The sequence below is a fragment of the Bos taurus genome, chromosome 10 (genome assembly GCF_002263795.3).
Source record: "Bos taurus isolate L1 Dominette 01449 registration number 42190680 breed Hereford chromosome 10, ARS-UCD2.0, whole genome shotgun sequence".
NCBI classification, from domain to species: Eukaryota; Metazoa; Chordata; class Mammalia; order Artiodactyla; family Bovidae; genus Bos; species Bos taurus.
In genome coordinates this window covers 10356144-10375049 of record NC_037337.1, presented here as the reverse complement: position 1 = coordinate 10375049, position 18906 = coordinate 10356144, and the positions used below count along the sequence as shown (strand labels likewise).

At 38.6% G+C, this 18906-nt stretch overlaps 1 protein-coding gene across 1 annotated transcript in view; it reads right to left on the bottom strand.

The window, feature by feature from the left end:
• Positions 1-18906, bottom strand: part of JMY (junction mediating and regulatory protein, p53 cofactor) — an 81438-nt gene that overhangs the window by 12136 nt on the left and 50396 nt on the right. The window contains 6 exon segments of the mRNA XM_002690458.6: positions 566-766; positions 769-1153; positions 2308-2403; positions 9455-9541; positions 17580-17767; positions 18261-18426. Coding sequence (XP_002690504.2) covers positions 566-766; positions 769-1153; positions 2308-2403; positions 9455-9541; positions 17580-17767; positions 18261-18426 — 1123 coding nt within the window.

Sequence of the window (18906 nt, the reverse complement as noted above, 5' to 3'; positions counted from 1 at the left end):
GGTTATGATAAGAAATATCCTACAGGATGGTCTCTTAGATTAAAATTTAATACACAGATAAAGTAATCTCTCCATGAAAGTTAAAGCTCCTTAAGGGTCAAAATTATTCACTGTTTCAAAAACAGCTTTATGAAGCATATCTGAAATGCCCTTTTCTTCTTTGCTTCTTCATACAACAACATGCCAGGGTCCTCAATAAATATGTAGCCAAATGAATCTTCCAATGTTATTCTGACCAGACAGCTTCCATTTTCTTATTATTTCTGAGATTTAAAATCAGATTCTAACATAAAAGGAACCACCTAAAATATGTTACCAAAGAGATCAAGTCAAAAGATAAAATTTTAAAAACATGCCTAAGAGCTCAAGCAGGCCCACATTTATTCGTGTCTGCACCCATCTGCACACATGGTTTGGTAAGAATTCTGCCAAGGTGAGACCTTGAGAACCTGTTTGCTATCAAATAATGTTCAAAAATGTAATGTTTAAAGCTTTGTAATGTCTGAGGACAATAATGGTCTTTAACTATATGCCTCAGTCAACAGATGAACTGTTTTTAACTCACCTCTCCTCCTCTGCAAGCCTTCAGCCGTCTTTCTGAGCTTCTTCCTGGCACTGACGAGCTGGCTGCTGTCGAAGAGGTGTGCTGAAGGGGCACTGGCTGACTTTGGGATCCTCTTCTCGCTCCCCTCCATCTGGGGCAGGCCTTTCTCCAGGGTCTCGGGGGCGCTGTCCTGACCCACAGGCAAAGGCGGCGGAGGGGGGGCGGGGGGGGTGGGGGAGGCGTGGGAGGCAGAGGAGGTGGGAGCGGCCCCGCTGGGACGGAGCCTGCTTTGCAGTCAACAGTGTTTAACAGTGGACAAGACACAGGGGGAGGCAGGTCAGCGGTAAAGCCGCTGGGAAGTGATGAGGTGGCTTCAAGTTGTGCTGATGGATGACCTTCAGGTAGGGTGAGGCTCTGGGCGTCTGCTGCCTGTGATGACCCGAGCTTGGCCTTTCCTTCGTCCAGTCCCTCCCTTTTCTCTTCGACCTGTAGCACTCCTGGCAGGCTGTCACACTGGTCTTCACAGGACACGGGGCTGGCTGTACTTCTTCTTCTTGCGTGAGCCAGTCGCAATCGAGTCGATTTAAGTATGACCTGGCCTGGGTATCTCTAAGAAATCAGAAGTTATAACTCGTCAGATTAGAATTTATGAACAAATGACTGTTTATTTTCTCCATCTAATGCAAGGTGTTATTTTAGAGCTTTTGTGATTTTTCAGGGAAAAATATACAGAAAAACAAACATCAAAATGTAATACCTTACAAAAAATTATCACTAAACTCTTATTTGCTTATCAAATCCCTATAAAAAGACCTTTAGTAATAAAAGTACTACTTTAATTGGAAAAATATTAGCAATGTAAAATCCAAAACAAATGATGTCAAACATATATATGCTATTTTATTGCTAAAAAACTATTCTTAGTTTCTTACATGTATTTTCCAAATGCTCAGACAAAAATTAAAACATTAATGTTCTTAAATGGTTAAGTGGTATTTTTTTTTAAAGCTCTGAAAACAATATATGCATTTTATGATAAAATTCTGTAAAGCCATTATTCTTCAATAAAATTTAAAAAAATGACAAGAGAATCAGCCTACTAAAAAAAAAAGAAAATGATAAAATTTGTTAGGAGTACTGGTACACAGAGCTCCAATCTTTTTACTATGTAAAACATAGCCATAATGCATTTGGTAAACAACATTTTCTTAATACAAGGCTTATCCCTTTGTTAAGGACCCCATTCCCACCTGACTCTTTCACTTGATCAAAAGCCTCCTTCTCCTGCAAGGAGATCCTTCAGAATAAAGAGGAGAAGTAAGGCTCTTGAGTAGCTGCTAAGAACTAAAACTACTGAGTTTAAGCACATTCCTAGGAAATGCTTGGCTGCGGTAGTGTCCGTGTCTGGAGTCACAGTTAGCTTGGCAACAGAGCTCTAAAGCATTTCTCATGTATGCTGATCCATCTTCTAATTCTCCCACTGGTCAGATTATTACCACAGGCTGATGTGCACAGAATTAATAACAAGTTGATGCTTGAAATGGATGGTTAGTTACTAGCTAACTTTTATTAAACTCAAGAGGAATCCAGACTATTCCTCTTATACCACTGAAATGGTAACCAAGACTGCCATGACTGTAATTGTTTTCTAAATAACAAAAGGAAAATCAAGTTTTTCTCATAAAAGAGACGTTACAATAGGAGTATATATGTAGCTGTTTAAAAAGCAATGAACAATAATAAACTGACCACACTTTTACTACCTGTTTAAAATTTCGAAGTCTATCCAGTGTTTTCTGTCTTTCTTGGCTAACCCAGGCACTTTTTCTTTCTTCTTCATCATGTAATTTATCTCTTTTCTGGTTAAAAAAAAAATAGTAATTCCATTATGATGTGTCCCACTGTATTTTACCATTAATAGAAAAAAAAGGAGAGTTCTCTCAATATAAATGCTGTATTACTCCAAAGAATGCTATGTTAAGCAATGTTTTGTGGCATGAAACACTGTTAGCTTTAATAGAAATGAAACTGTTTCACTTTCTGCATGTAATACCAATTAAAAGATGTTTACTCTGCAAAGTAAAATAATATTTTCTCTGAACTGAAAAATATTTCACATTTGCGGTTCTAGCTTTAGCTGCTATGTTCTGCTAACTCCAATATTAATAGTTGACGTTAAAAATAAAAAATAACTACTTAGTAATTTAGATGTTATATATAGGTTAAGCCTGGTGTTCTGCAGATAATGTCTACTATTACTGAACCTGTTCCTCCTGCTACAAATCTGTGTCTTAGTATCTCATTCATTTTTCCCCCTTCCCATTCCCTAATCCCAAACTGGGGATACACTATCATCCACCCAATGTTGGTCAAGTTAAACATGAATTCCTCTTCCTAGAGGAAAGAAAGTGGAATTCTTGGCAGGAGGTTAAAGACTAGAAGGAGTGTTTCTGACAGCCTCACTACTGAAGGTCAAGTAAGTGACAGATACGTGGCTCTCACTGATGGAATGCACTGAAGAGCGCTACTACAGCCAACCACTTCCCCAGAGGGGCGCATTATCACACATGACAGAGACTGCTTTTATCTCCTGCTTAGGTGGCTTGGATCCTTTGTATAGAAATCAGCCTCTGGACTCATGATTAGGGTGGGGCAAGGGTGAGTAAAGATGAACATTCTTCCATCTCTTCTTATGGCAGGTCAAGAAGACCCTTTCCCTTTAGAGGGCTCTCACTGGGAGAGTTCGCAAAAGCCATTTATTGGTAGGTTAAGTCAGGCAGTCCAGATTGCCATATATAATGCTTAAGGTTTCCAGATTGGAAAATTTGAAAAGATATGACTTGAGTTTATTAAAAGAAATAAAGATCCCATGCAGATTCTCTTCTTTAGAGAGGAAAGCCCAAAGTGACTCAGGGACACAGTGAGACAAGAACTTATTCCAACTCCTCACCCCTACTCTGTATTCAGTTCCATTTACAAACCTAAGCCAGCAGAAGGAAGGAATGAAAAACTCTAATATGCACATGTGGTAACCACCTGGAATGGGAGTGGGCATGTACCTTCCTACACTGGGATACAGGCCACAGAACTCTTGGGGACAAAGGGTCTTCTAAGGCCTTGTCTCAGTGATGAACAGAGTTTTCTGTACTTAGAGGGTACGATCTAATGCATACAGCGCTTAGTACTTGAGAGGTTATCTAAAAGATACTCAGCATTTCAAACTGTGAATCTGCATCTCTAAACATAATAAACAAATAGTTGGAGTTTCAGAAATAGTTGAAATTCAGAAATAATACTGGTCAATCATATTGCTGGTCTGTTAGCAGATATATCGAGTCAGATTTTACTATTATCTAAAAGACCCCAAATGCAAAGTTTCAGACATGTTCAGGTATGAACTAATGGGTTTATATGGACTTTTCATAGAGCACAGTATTACTGCGACTGAAACCAACAGGCCTGGGTTGAATATCACCCCCTATTTCCACCCCTTGCTAGCTACTGGCAAGTCATTTAATGAAGATAATCTACCCTTTGGGCGGGAAGTGGTGTGTATTAATCACTCAGTTGACCCTTTTGGGGGTAGGTAGAGGATACTTATTAGATAGTGACACAAGGAGCTCTGAGTTTCTGTTAACACTGTGTCAACCTGGGTGCTGGTTGCATGCATATGTTCATCTCATGAAAGTTAAAACTTATGAGCTATACACGTGTGTGTGTATGCCTCTGTAGATTGACAAAGGTGGTTTAAAATTAGATTTGATCTAAGCCAACTTTCATTATCCTCTAGCTTTGCATGTTAAAGAAAGGTGGATTCTTTCTCCTACAATGAGGTATTCCACCCAAAGTCAGTAGTAGGCAAAATTACTAACATGAGGCAGATGACATTTATCTTTGAGATTTCCCCAAATATCAATTTCCTCGTTTTTACTCATCTTTGCCACATAAAATTATTTGAGAAAGGATCGGACACTCATTCATTCTAAGAAGCTAATTAGCTACTCCATTCACAGAAGTATTGGCATTTTATCAGAATCCACAATCTTCATGTAATAAGAAACCCATTCTGAGTGTGGAATCTAATAATAAGCAGACAGTGTAGGTGCCAATAGTGATAACAGGAGGCATTCTTATTCACTGAATTCTTTAGCTGGCCCATAGTCTGACTTTCCTTACAAAGCAGCTCTTGACCCATGAAAACAGTAATGAAAAATAAAAATACAATAAATTTTCTGTTAATTTAAGATTATTTTACAGCTTATGGGTAGTTTGGTTACTTTTTATGTTTTAAACTCAAGAGTTTTAGCTGTGTGCCATAATGAGCTTGAGGGATAACATCAAAACCCTACAGCAGCAGCTAACATCATTCAATCACAACAAATTAGAAGCTTTCTTGTTAACAGAGCAGGAAAAGACAAATCTCTCACCACTCCTTTCAATACCACACTGGAAATCCTAGTGAATGCAACAAGAAAAATAAATAAAAGGTATACGGATTGCACTCAAAAGAACTAAATTGCCTTTATTTGCATATGACATGACTGTATATATAGAAAATCTGAAAGAAGAACCAAAAAAAATGTGACTAGAAATAAAAATAGGAAAATTGTAGGATATAGGGTCGACATATTGGGTTGACCACAAATTAGGCTGCTGCTGCTGCTAAGTCACTTCAGTTGTATCCGACTCTGCACGACCCCATAGACGGCAGCCCACCAGGCCCCCCCGTCCCTGGGATTCTCCAGGCAAGAACACTGGAGTGGGTTGCCATTTCCTTCTCCAATGCATGAAAGTAAGTGAAGTCGCTCAGTTATGTCCAATTCTTTGTGACCCCATAGACTGCAGCCTACCAAGCTCCTCCGTCCATGGGATTTTCCAGGCAAGAGTACTGGAGTGGGGTGCCATTGCCTTCTCCACAAATCAGGCTAACCTAGTATAAAAGCCAATTAGCCAACTGCTTTCTAATAAAACAGTAATGAACTGCTGGAATAAAAAACCTTTTCTATTATACCTACAGCACTATTTACATTCAGTTCAGTCGCTCAGTTGTGTCCAACTCTTTGCGACCCCATGGACTGCAGCACGCCAGGCTTCCCCGACCATCACCAACTCCCAGAGCCTACTCAAACTCATGTCCATCGCGTCGGTGATGCCATCCAACCATCTCATCCTCTGTCATCCCTCTCTCCTCCCCACTTCAATCTTTCGCGTATCAGGGTCTTTTCCAATGAGTCAGTTCTTCCCAACAGGTGGCCAAAGTATTGGAGCTTCAGCATGAATCCTTCCAATGAATGTTCAGGACTGATTTCCTTTAGAAATGAATGGTTTGATCTCCTTACAGTCCGAGGGACTCTCAACAGTCTTTTTCAACACCTCAAGGAACTCTCAGGTGTTTTCTCCAACACCTCAGTTTGAAAGGATCAATTCTTTGGCATTCAGCCTTCTTTATGGTCCAGCTCTCACATCCATACATGACTCCTGGGAAAACCATAGCTTTGGCTATATGGACCTTTGTCAGCAAAGTAATGTCTCTGCTTTTTAATATGCTGTCTAGGTTGGTCATAGCTTTTTGTCTAAGGAGCAAGTGTCTTTTAATTACATGGCTACAGTCACCATCTGCAGTGATTTTGGAGCCCAAGAAAATAAAATCTGTCACTGTTTCCATTGTTTTCACATCTATTTGCCATGAAGTGATGGGACTGGATGCCATGATCTTAGTTTTCTGAATGCTGAGTTTTAAGCCAGCTTTTCACTCTCCTCCTTCACTTTCATCAGGAGGCTCTTCAGTTCCTCTTCACTTTCTGCCATAAGGGTGGTGTCATATGCATATCTGAGGTTATTGATATTTCTCCCGGCAATCTTGAGTCCAGCTTACGCTTTATCCAGCCTGGCATTTTGCATGATGTACTCTGCATACAAGTTAAATAAACAGAGTGACAATATACAGCCTTGACGTACTCCTTGTCTAATTTTGAACCAGTCCGTTGTTCCATGTGTTTCTAACTGGTGCTTCTTGACCTGCATACAGGTTTCCCTGGAGGCAGGTAAGGTGGTCTCGTATTCCCATCCCTTTAAGAATTTTCCAGTTTGTTGTGATCCACACAGTCAAAGGCTTTGGTGTAATCAATAAAACAGAAGTAGATGTTTTTCCTGGAACTCTCTCACTTTTTCAATAATCCAATGGATGCTGGCAATTTGATCTCTGATTCCTCTGCCTCTTCTAAATCCACCTGGAACATCTGGAAGTTCACAGTTCACATACTGTTGAAGACTGGCTGGCAGAATTTTGACCATTACTTTGCTAGCATGTGAGATGAGTGTAATTGTGCAGTAGTCTGAACATTCTTTGGCATTGCCTTTCTTTGGAATTGGAATGAAAACTGACCTATCTTTTCCAGTTCTGTGGCCACTGCTGAGTTTTCCAAATTTGCTGGCATATTGAGTGCAGCATCATCTTTAAGGATTTGAAATGGCTCAACTGGAATTCCATCACCTCCACTAGCTTTGTTTGTAGTGATGCTTCCTAAGGCCCACTTGACTTCAGACTCTAGGATGTCTGGCTCTAGGTGAATGATCACACCATCGTGATTATCTGGGTCATGAAGATATTTTTTTGTATAGTTCTTCTGTGCATTCTTGCTACCTCTTCTTAATATCTTCTGCTTCTGTTAGGTCCATACCATTTCTGTTCTTTATTGTGCCCATTTTTGCATGAAATGTTGCCTTGGTATCTCTAATTTTCTTGAAGAGATCTCTGTCTTTCCCATTCTATTGTTTTCTTCTTATTTCTTTGCATTGATCAGGGAGGAAGGCTTTCTTATCTCTCCTTGCTATTCCTTGGAACTCTGCATTCAAATGGGTATATCTTTCTTTTCTTCTTTGCCTTTCGTTTCTCTTCTTTTCTCAGCTATTTGTAAGGCTTCGTCAGACAACCATTTTGCCTTTTTACATTTCTTTTTCTTGGGGACAGTCTTGATCACTGCCTCCTGTACAATGTCACCAACCTCCATCCATAGTGTCTATCAGATCTAATCCCTTGAATCTATTTGTCACTTCCACTGTATAATCGTAAGGGATTTGATTTACATCATACCTGAATAGTCTAGTGGTTTTCCCTACTAGTGATTTTCCTTTCTTTAAGCCCATATATATGTAGTTATATAACTATAACTCTTATAAAAGAAATCAAAGAAAAACTAAATAAAAAGATTCTCTGTTCATGTATAGGAAGACTCTCTACTGTTAATATTTCAACTATTCCCATCTTGAGCTATACATTCAGTGCTATCTTAATCAAAATCTCAGCTCTTAAAGTCTGTTTGGAGGCAAAAAAATCTAGATCAATGGAACAGAATAGAGAGCACAAATAAATATAATCAACATATCCTTAAAGGAGCAAAGAAAATTCCATGGAATAACTGCAGTCTTATCAGCAAATGGTGCTAGAGCAACTAACCATCCACATTTAAAAAAGAAGAAAATGGGGAGGGGGGAGACAATTTAGCCCTACACTCTTCACAAATATTAACTAAAGTATTTTCAATAGATATATCTGAAAGGGGATATTATCCTGAAGAAAACAAATAACCTAATTAAAAATGAAAAAGTAACACTTACTAAAGAAGAGGTACAGATGGCAGATAAGCCATGTGAGAACATGCCCAATATCATACAATTAGGGAAATTCGAACTAAAAGCAGCTATGAGGTATCACTACATAGTCACTACAATGGCTAAAATCCAAAACACTGACAACACTAAATGCTGGTGGGGATGTGGAGTAAAAGGAACTCTATTCACTGCTAGTGAGAATGTAAAATGGGATAGGCACTTTGGAAGACCGTTTGGCAGTTCACTACAAGGTAAGCATACTTTTCCTGTAAGATCCCATCATACTCTTTACGATTTACTCAAAAGAGCTGAAAATTTAATGTACACACATAACCATTCCCCCGTTATCAGCTTTACTCCTGACTGTCAAAATGTGGAAGGAAGGCGTCTTCAGTAGGTGAATGGACAAATACACTGTGGTACATGCAGGCAATGGAGTATTATTCAGTGCTAAGAGATAAGCTGCAGTGCCCTGCAAATAACACAGAGGGACCTTAAGTGCGAATTACAAGTTAAATAAGCAAATATGAAAAGCTACATAAGTGTGTGGTTCCAATTAAATGTTCTGGCAAAAGGCAAAACAAAAAGATCAGTGGTTGCCAGGAGTTTGTGGAAAGAGGGGTATGAAGAGGTGGAGCACAGGGAATTTTTAGGGCAGTGAACACATTCAGTGAATACGTTATTCAATACTGTAATGGTGGATTCATATCATATATTTGGCAAAACCAACAGAATGGACAAGCACTAAGGATAAAGTATGGACTCTGGGTGGTAATGATGTCAATGTTGATTCAGACTGTAACAAATGTAACATTCTTGTGTGGGATTTTACTGGTAGGGGAAACTGTGCTATAATGAAGTATATACATAATTGGCCCTCTGAATCTGTGGGTTCCACATCCTTGGATTCAAACATCCTTGGATTGAAAATATGCAGGCAGGTAAAAAAAAAAAACACACACAGAAGGTTCCAAAAAGCAGATTTCAAAGAATTTGCCCACTGGCAACTAGTTACATCACATTTACACTGTATAAGGTATTATAAGTTATCTAGAGATGAAGAATAGGGGAGGATGTGTGCAGGTTACATGTAACTACTATGCTATCTTAAATAAAGGACTGGAGCATCTAGAGATCTGGGGGACTGAGGGATGCGGGCAGGGCAGGTATCCTGGAACCAATTTTCCCACTAATGCTCCCATCTACCTGTAATATTTTCTTAATCTCTATAGATTTTATTCACTTTGAGATATATAAAATTCAAAGTTTTATTCTAAGTTTTCCAGAATGCAAACTTACTAGTTGTACTGTGTGGTGGGTTCTATATTCATCTTCACTCCGAAGGCGCTGTTGGAATTTTTCATTGTGTTTTGCAATACAAATTTCCTGAAAATACATGAAATGTGTTTTTTAATACAAGTGAATAAATTAAAATTTAATCTTAACATATACCTACACAATAAAATATCAAGTAAGCCACCTCTGGTTTCTCACCTGGAATAATGAAGCAGCATAAACCAGCATAAATTAGTATCTTAAAAGACGTGTTTATTAAACTACAGAATTCCTGATTTCTCCTTTTTTTTTGGAAGAGGAGGAATGGCCATGGTAGAGTGGAAGGGTATGTAGGAATCTTAAAAGCCTCTTTCAAATATGAAGATTTAGGCCATAAGATTCTAAGTATTATTATACTCTTTAAAATAGTCCGAACAAAAATGGATATATAACTCTTAAACTGTTTCTTAAGTGCTCTCTGATGAATTAAATAACATGATTTTGCTTGGATTGGTTTAAACACTATCATGAAATCTGAATCTTCTGGGCATAGGTAGATTTCAAAGCTAAAAAGAGACCTTAAAGATAAGAAAGTATAATACAGATATGCTAAATCTAATCACATGAAAATATATTAAATAAGAGATACGTGCTCTTTACAAAATAATGCACTATCCTATTATCTGGCATCTTTCCAGTAGTACCAGGCTGTCTTCATTTTCTCTGGTCCTATAGAGATACAAAGGTTAACATTAATTTCCAACACTTTCAAAGTTATACCAAAAGATCACTCTTCTAACCTCATTAAGTCATATATGAGTAATCTTTCAAGCCAGGAAGCTATATTTTAAAGCAATTGTTTTATCACTTTCCTATCTTCAACCCACACTGGGTTAACTATATTGCCTAAAAAGTATTGATCATGAAATGAACCTCTCCAAGGCAATCTCCACAGGGGAAAGTGACATGACGTAGTGATACAATGGCTCAGGCTTCCAAGTCACACAGACCTTGGATAGAATTCTATCTCTGAGCCATACTAGCCACTTTCCTTGGGCAGACTTAGTTCCCTTGGTTATAACGAGGATACAAGTCTATAATTCCTTATCTAGAACAGAGCTCAGGTGTGTTTCAAAATTATTTATTTTTATTTTAGAAAGGTGATATGTTGCATATGCCATCGTTTGCCCAGTAACTCCGGCAGGATCCAAAGCAATACCTCATAGTAAGTATCACTAACATTTTTGCAGTGAAATAAATAGTTACAGCAAATAGGATAAGGGAATGTTCAAGTATGAGAATGCTTTTTGGCTACCGGGAGAATTAAGATATAAAAGAACAATGTTGTTTCTATTTATTCTTCCTGAAAAGTTCAATCACAAAGGACAGACCTCAAGTCCTCATGGGACAGCCAGAGATCATCTTTGTTCTTTTAAGAGGACAGGCAGGGTGTGATTTACTTGTAGCAAAAGAACTACCCCTGGGTGTGGAATTCTATCATGGATGCCAGATTGACCGGGGAGCCTGTGACCCTGGGAATGCTGATATGCAGGCAAGGAATGTGGGGTGTTGCTACATAGAGAGTCATCTTGATCTGTTGTACAGTATGTGTGGTTCATCTTTCTTTTCAAAACAGTGTTTCTAATTTCCTCTTTTGCCAGCCTTCTGTCACTCCTCCTTTCCCCTGCAGTTCTGTCACCTCAGCTGTTGAACTTGGGGGTCTGGGGGCAAGGAAAGGGGAGGGCAGGGAACAAGACCGTTTGGAGACCTCTGACTATATGGTGTGATCACTCACAGCAGATAAGAGACTAAGTTTAAATGTGCAGAATCTATACGGCTAAGTTTCCCTACCTCAGATTTAGTTAATATAAGAATGAAAACTATACATTAAATTGGTACACACTTTTATCAGTTCAGTTCAGTCACTTAGTTGTGTCCAACTCTTTGCAACCCCATGGACTGCAGTATGCTATGCTTCCCTGTCCATCACCAACTCCTGGGGCTTATTCAAACTCAAGTTCATAGAGTAGGTGATGCTATCCAACCATCTTATCCTCTGTCATCCCCTTCTCCTCCTGCCTTCAATCTTTCCCAGCATCAGGGTCTTTTCAGATCAGTCAGTTTTTCCCATCAGGTGACCAAAGTGTTGGAGTTTCAGCTTCAGCATCAGTCCTTCCAATGAATATTCAGGACTGATTTCCTTTAGGATGGACTGGTTGGATCTCCTTGCAGTCCCAGGAACTCTCAAGAGTCTTCTCCAACACCACAGCGCAAAAGGATCAATTCTTTGATGCTCAGCTTTCTTTATAGTCCAACTCTCACATCCATACATGACTACTGGAAAAACCACAGCTGTGACTAGATGGACTTTTGTTGGCAAAGTAATATCTCTGCTTTTTAATATGCTGTTTAGGTTGGTCATAGCTTTTCTTTCAAGGAAAAAGCATCTTTTAATTTCATGGCTACAGTCACCATCTGCAGTGATTTTGGAGCCCCAAAAAATAAAGTATGACACTGTTTCTACTGTTTCCCCATCTATTTCCCATGAGGTGATGGGACCAGATGCCATGATCTTGGTTTTCTGAATGCTGAGTTTTAAGCCAACTTTTCCACTCTCCTCTTTCACTCTCATCAAAAGGCTCTTTAGTTCTTCTTCACTTTCTGCCATAAGAGTGGTGTCATATGCATATCTGCGGTTATTGATATTTCTCCCGGCAATCTTGATTCCAGCTTGCACTTCATCCAGCCTGGCATTTCACATGATGTACTCTGCATATAAGTTAAATAAGCAGGGTGACAATATACAGCCTTGATGTACTCCTTTCCCAATTTGGAACCAGTCTGTTGTTCCATGTCCAGTTCTAACTGCTGCTTCTTGACCTGCATACAGGTTTCTCAGGAGGCAGGTAAGGTGGTCTGGTATTTCCCATCTCTTGAAGAATTTTCCAGTTTGTTGTAATCCACACAGTCAAAGGCTTTGGCATAGTCAATAAAGCAGATGTTTTTCTGGAACTCTCTTGCTTTTATGATGATCCAACAGATGTTGGTAATTTATCTCTGGTTCCTCTGCCTTTTCTAAATCCAGCTTGAACATGTGGAATTTCATGGTTCACATACTGTTGAAGACTGGCTTCCAGAACTTTGAGCATTACTTTGCTAGCGTGTGAGATGAGTGTAATTGTGCAGTAGTCTGAACATTCTTCGGCATTGCCTTTCTTTGGAACTGGAATGAAAACTGACCTTTTCCAGTCCTGTGGCCACTGCTGAGTTTTTCAAATTTGCTGGTATATTGAGTGCACCACTTTCACAGCATCATCTTTTAGTATTTGAAATAGCTCCACTGGAATTCCATCACCTCCACTAGCTTTGTTCGTAGTGATGCTTCCTAAGGCCCACTTGACTTCGCATTCCAGGATGTGTGGTTCTAGGTGAGTGATCACACCATCGTGGTTATCTGGGTCATGAAGATCTTTTTTGTATAGTTCTTCTGTGTACTCCTGCCACCTCTTCTTAATATCTTCTGCTTCTGTTAGGTCCATACCATTTCCATTCATTACTGTGCCCATCTTTGCATGAAATGTTCCCTTGTATCTCTAATTTTCTTGAAGAGATCTCTAGTCTTTACTATTCTATTGTTTTCCTCTATTTCTTTGCATTGATCAGGGAGGAAGGCTTTCTTATCTCTCCTTGCTATTCTTTTCTCAGCTATTTGTAAGGCCTCCTCAGACAACCATTTTGCCTTTTTGAATTTCTTTTTTTTTTTTTTTTATTTATTTTTCTCTAATTTTATTTTTAAACTTTACATAATTGTATTAGTTTTGCCAAATATCAAAATGAATCCGCCACAGGTATACATGTGTTCCCCATCCCGAACCCTCCTCCCTCCTCCCTCCCCATACCATCCCTCTGGGCCGTCCCAGTGCACCAGCCCCAAGCATCCAGCATCATGCATCGAACCTGGACTGGCAACTCGTTTCCTACATGATATTTTACATGTTTCATTGCCATTCTCCCAAATCTTCCCACCCTCTCCCTCTCCCACAGAGTCCATAAGACTGTTCTATACATCAGTGTCTCTTTTGCTGTCTCGTACACCGGGTTATTGTTACCATCTTTCTAAATTCCATATATATGCGTTAGTATACTGTATTTATGTTTTTCCTTCTGGCTTACTTCACTCTGTATAATAGGCTCCAGTTTCATCCACCTCATTAGAACTGATTCAAATGTATTCTTTTTAATGGCTGAGTAATACTCCATTGTGTATATGTACCACAGCTTTCTTATCCATTCATCTGCTGATGGACATCTAGGTTGCTTCCATGTCTTGGCTATTATAAACAGTGCTGCGATGAACATTGGGGTACACGTGTCTCTTTCCCTTCTGGTTTTCTCAGTGTGTATGCCCAGCAGTGGGATTGCTGGATCATAAGGCAGTTCTATTTCCAGTTTTTTAAGGAATCTCCACACTGTTCTCCATAGTGGCTGTACTAGTTTGCATTCCCACCAACAGTGTAAGAGGGTTCCCTTTTCTCCACACCCTCTCCAGCATTTATTATTTGTAGACTTTTGGATCGCAGCCATTCTGACTGGTGTGAAATGGTACCTCATAGTGGTTTTGATTTGCATTTCTCTGATAATGAGTGATGTTGAGCATCTTTTCATGTGTTTGTTAGCCATCTGTATGTCTTTTTTGGAGAAATGTCTATTTAGTTCTTTGGCCCATTTTTTGATTGGGTCGTTTACTTTTCTGGAGTTGAGCTGTAGGAGTTGCTTGTATATTTTTGAGATTAGTTGTTTGTCGGTTGCTTCATTTGCTATTATTTTCTCCCATTCTGAAGGCTGTCTTTTCACCTTGCTAATAGTTTCCTTTGATGTGCAGAAGCTTTTAAGGTTAATTAGGTCCCATTTGTTTATTTTTGCTTTTATTTCCAATATTCTGGGAGGTGGGTCATAGAGGATCCTGCTGTGATGTATGTCGGAGAGTGTTTTGCCTATGTTCTCCTCTAGGAGTTTTATAGTTTCTGGTCTTACGTTTAGATCTTTAATCCATTTTGAGTTTATTTTTGTGTATGGTGTTAGAAAGTGGTCCAGTTTCATTCTTTTACAAGTGGTTGACCAGATTTCCCAGCACCACTTGTTAAAGAGATTGTCTTTAATCCATTGTATATTCTTGCCTCCTTTGTCGAAGATAAGGTGTCCATATGTGCGTGGATTTATCTCTGGGCTTTCTATTTTATTCCATTGATCAATATTTCTGTCTTTGTGCCAGTACCATACTGTCTTGATAACTGTGGCTTTGTAGTAGAGCCTGAAGTCAGGTAGGTTGATTCCTCCAGTTCCATTCTTCTTTCTCAAGATCGCTTTGGCTATTCGAGGTTTTTTGTATTTCCATATAAATTGTGAAATTATTTGTTCTAGCTCTGTGAAGAATACTGTTGGTAGCTTGATAGGGATTGCGTTGAATCTATAAATTGCTTTGGGTAGTATACTCATTTTCACTATATTGATTCTTCCAATCCATGAACATGGTATATTTCTCCATCTATTAGTGTCCTCTTTGATTTCTTTCACCAGTGTTTTATAGTTTTCTATATATAGGTCTTTAGTTTCTTTAGGTAGATATATTCCTAAGTATTTTATTCTTTCCGTTGCAATGGTGAATGGAATTGTTTCCTTAATTTCTCTTTCTGTTTTCTCATTATTAGTGTATAGGAATGCAAGGGATTTCTGTGTGTTGATTTTATATCCTGCAACTTTACTGTAGTCATTGATTATTTCTAGTAATTTTCTGATGGACTCTTTAGGGTTTTCTATGTAGAGGATCATGTCATCTGCAAATAGTCAGAGTTTTACTTCTTCTTTTCCAATTTGGATTCCTTTTATTTCTTTTTCTGCTCTGATTGCTGTGGCCAAAACTTCCAATACTATGTTGAATAGTAATGGTGAAAGTGGGCACCCTTGTCTTGTTCCTGACTTTAGAGGAAATGCTTTCAATTTTTCACCATTGAGGATAATGTTCGCTGTGGGTTTGTCATATATAGCTTTTATTATGTTGAGGTATGTTCCTTCTATTCCTGCTTTCTGGAGAGTTTTTATCATAAATGGATGTTGAATTTTGTCAAAGGCTTTCTCTGCATCTATTGAGATAATCATATGGTTTTTATTTTTCAATTTGTTAATGTGGTGTATTACATTGACTGATTTGCGGATATTGAAGAATCCTTGCATCCCTGGGATAAAGCCCACTTGATCATGGTGTATGATCTTTTTAATGTGTTGTTGGATTCTGATTGCTAGAATTTTGTTAAGGATTTTTGCATCTATGTTCATCAGTGATATTGGCCTGTAGTTTTCTTTTTTTGTGGGATCTTTGTCAGGTTTTGGTATTAGGGTGATGGTGGCCTCATAGAATGAGTTTGGAAGTTTACCTTCCTCTGCAATTTTCTGGAAGAGTTTGAGCAGGATAGGTGTTAGCTCTTCTCTAAATTTTTGGTAGAATTCAGCTGTGAAGCCGTCTGGACCGGGGCTTTTGTTTGCTGGAAGATTTTTGATTACAGTTTCAATTTCCATGGTTGTGATGGGTCTGTTAAGATTTTCTATTTCTTCCTGGTCCAGTTTTGGAAAGTTGTACTTTTCTAAGAATTTGTCCATTTCTTCCACGTTGTCCATTTTATTGGCATATAATTGTTGATAGTAGTCTCTTATGATCCTTTGTATTCCTGTGTTGTCTGTTGTGATCTCTCCATTTTCGTTTCTAATTTTGTTGATTTGATTTTTCTCCCTTTGTTTCTTGATGAGTCTGGCTAATGGTTTGTCAATTTTATTTATCCTTTCAAAGAATCAGCTTTTGGTTTTGTTGATTTTTGCTATGGTCTCTTTTGTTTCTTTTGCATTTATTTCTGCTCTAATTTTTAAGATTTCTTTCCTTCTACTAACCCTGGGGTTCTTCATTTCTTCCTTTTCTAGTTGCTTTAGGTGTAGAGTTAGGTTATTTATTTGACTTTTTTCTTGTTTCTTGAGGTGTGCCTGTATTGCTATGAACTTTCCCCTTAGGACTGCTTTTACCGTGTCCCACAGGTTTTGGGTTGTTGTGTTTTCATTTTCATTCGTTTCTATGCAAATTTTGATTTCTTTTTTGATTTCTTCTGTGATTTGTTGGTTATTCAGCAACGTGTTGTTCAGCCTCCATATGTTGGAATTTTTAATAGTTTTTCTCCTGTAATTGAGATCTAATCTTACTGCATTGTGGTCAGAAAAAATGCTTGGAATGATTTCTATTTTTTTGAATTTACCAAGGCTAGCTTTATGGCCCAGGATGTGATCTATCCTGGAGAAGGTTCCATGTGCGCTTGAGAAAAAGGTGAAATTCATTGTTTTGGGATGAAATGACCTATAGATATCAATTAGGTCTAACTGGTCTATTGTATCGTTTAAAGTTTGTGTTTCCTTGTTAATTTTCTGTTTAGTTGATCTATCCATAGGTGTAAGTGGGGTATTAAAGTCTCCCACTATTATTGTGTTATTGTTAATTTCTCCTTTCATACTTGTTAGCATTTGTCTTACGTACTGTGGTGCTCCCGTGTTGGGTGCATATATATTTATAATTGTTATATCTTCTTCTTGGATTGATCCTTTGATCATTATGTAGTGACCTTCTTTGTCTCTTTTCACAGCCTTTGTTTTAAAGTCTGTTTTATCTGATATGAGTATTGCTACTCCTGCTTTCTTTTGGTCCCTATTTGCATGGAAATTGAATTTCTTTTATACATAAATAAAAATTTCCTTGAAGAGTGAGGTTAGAACCAGTCAACTTAATTATAGAGCACCCCTGGCCTCCTTAAATAAAAAGGAGCCAGGATTTGCATTACATAGAGTCCTGTAGTCATGCCCAAGCAGAATCACCTTTGGGTGGCTGAGGCAAACAGCACATCACCACTGGTTGTTCTAACATGTTTAAGAGGGTAATTCTCTAACAACCATATGTCAATATAATGGCTCGAGTATTGAGAAGACATTATTCTTACTCAGTTTTAAAATATATGCAAGTATTAGTGACAAATCAGGTTAGAATTATTAGATATGGGTCAAGGATTAAGTAGTGAATAAAAGCAAGATGTAAATTAAGGTTACAGTCAAGCAATTATACCTTTTTATTTCTGAGGTATGCTTTCTTGGCCGAAACCCGTCCACGTCTTGCCTCCAGCTGGCGTGCTTTCTGCTGAAGTTTCTGTAGTTCTTCTCTCTGAAAATGCATAGACGCTGCCATCTCTTCCTTCTCCAGCATGGCCTCCATGCTTTCATAAGTGTCATAGTATACTACTTCATCTCTCTTTTCTGTTACAAAACAGAAACAAGAGGCAATGGTTAAGAGCATGGGCTATGGAGCCAGACAGAGGAACTCTGATCCACTCACTAATTCTGTAACCTCAAGCAAAGCCATTACCTCTTGACTTTCTCTGTAAAACTGTGATTATTGGGAAATACATCTCAGAGGGGGGATGTGTGTGCCACTATCTGGCACACAGTTAAGTGTTCAATGTAAGAAGCTATGAACCTTGTCTACCAAATTAAAAATTTGAGAGTACAGATTCTGGCTGAAGCAACAAAGCAAGTTAGAAAGTACTTTACAAAGGTAAGATCATAGTTGAACTGCTACCTCTACTAAATCATTGTTTGACTTTGCATTAAGTTTTTTTAGCCTCAACAGAAGAAATAAAGCTAGTATCCATGTACATTTTTCCTAAGCAAGCAAACAAATACATGGGGAAATTCCATCATTCGTTCAGAAGTATTTTTGTGGACTTGTGTTGTTAGATACACATCATACCTGATATAAGTCTTTTGATGCTTTCCAGTTGTGCTGTCAACAGTAACTCTTCACACTTCAAGATTTCAAATTGCACTTCATACAACTGAAGTTGCAGATCATAATAATCACCTTCTAACTGATCCAATCGAGCTATGGCTTCTGTACCACCCTGTAGACTCTGCATCTGCATTGAAAATAAAAATAAGGACATATCTAGTTGGAGAGAACAAAAAATCAAGTTATGTTTGGAAATATATTCTAACTGATCAGACAGGGTAAATCCATGAAGCAACTGAACACCAGCAGACAATCTGGGGTCAATGGCTCAGGTACAGATGACTTAGAAGTGAAGTTGCTCAGTCGTGTCCGACTCTTTGCGACCCCATGGACTGTAGCCTACCAGGCTCTTCCCTCCATGGGATTCTCCAGGCGAGAGTACTGGAGTGGGTTGCCATTTCTTTCTTCAGGGGATCTTCCTGACCCAGGGATCGAACCCAGGTCTCCCACATTCCAGGCAGACGCTTTAACCTCTGAGCCACCAGGGAAGTGACTGGTGACCTAAGTCATCTTAAGTTACAGATGACTTGACAACCTACTAAATTTGTGTACAAAGCTGTGTGTACATGTATTTTTTTCCTCTGAGTACAGTGTTTCTAGCTTTCAA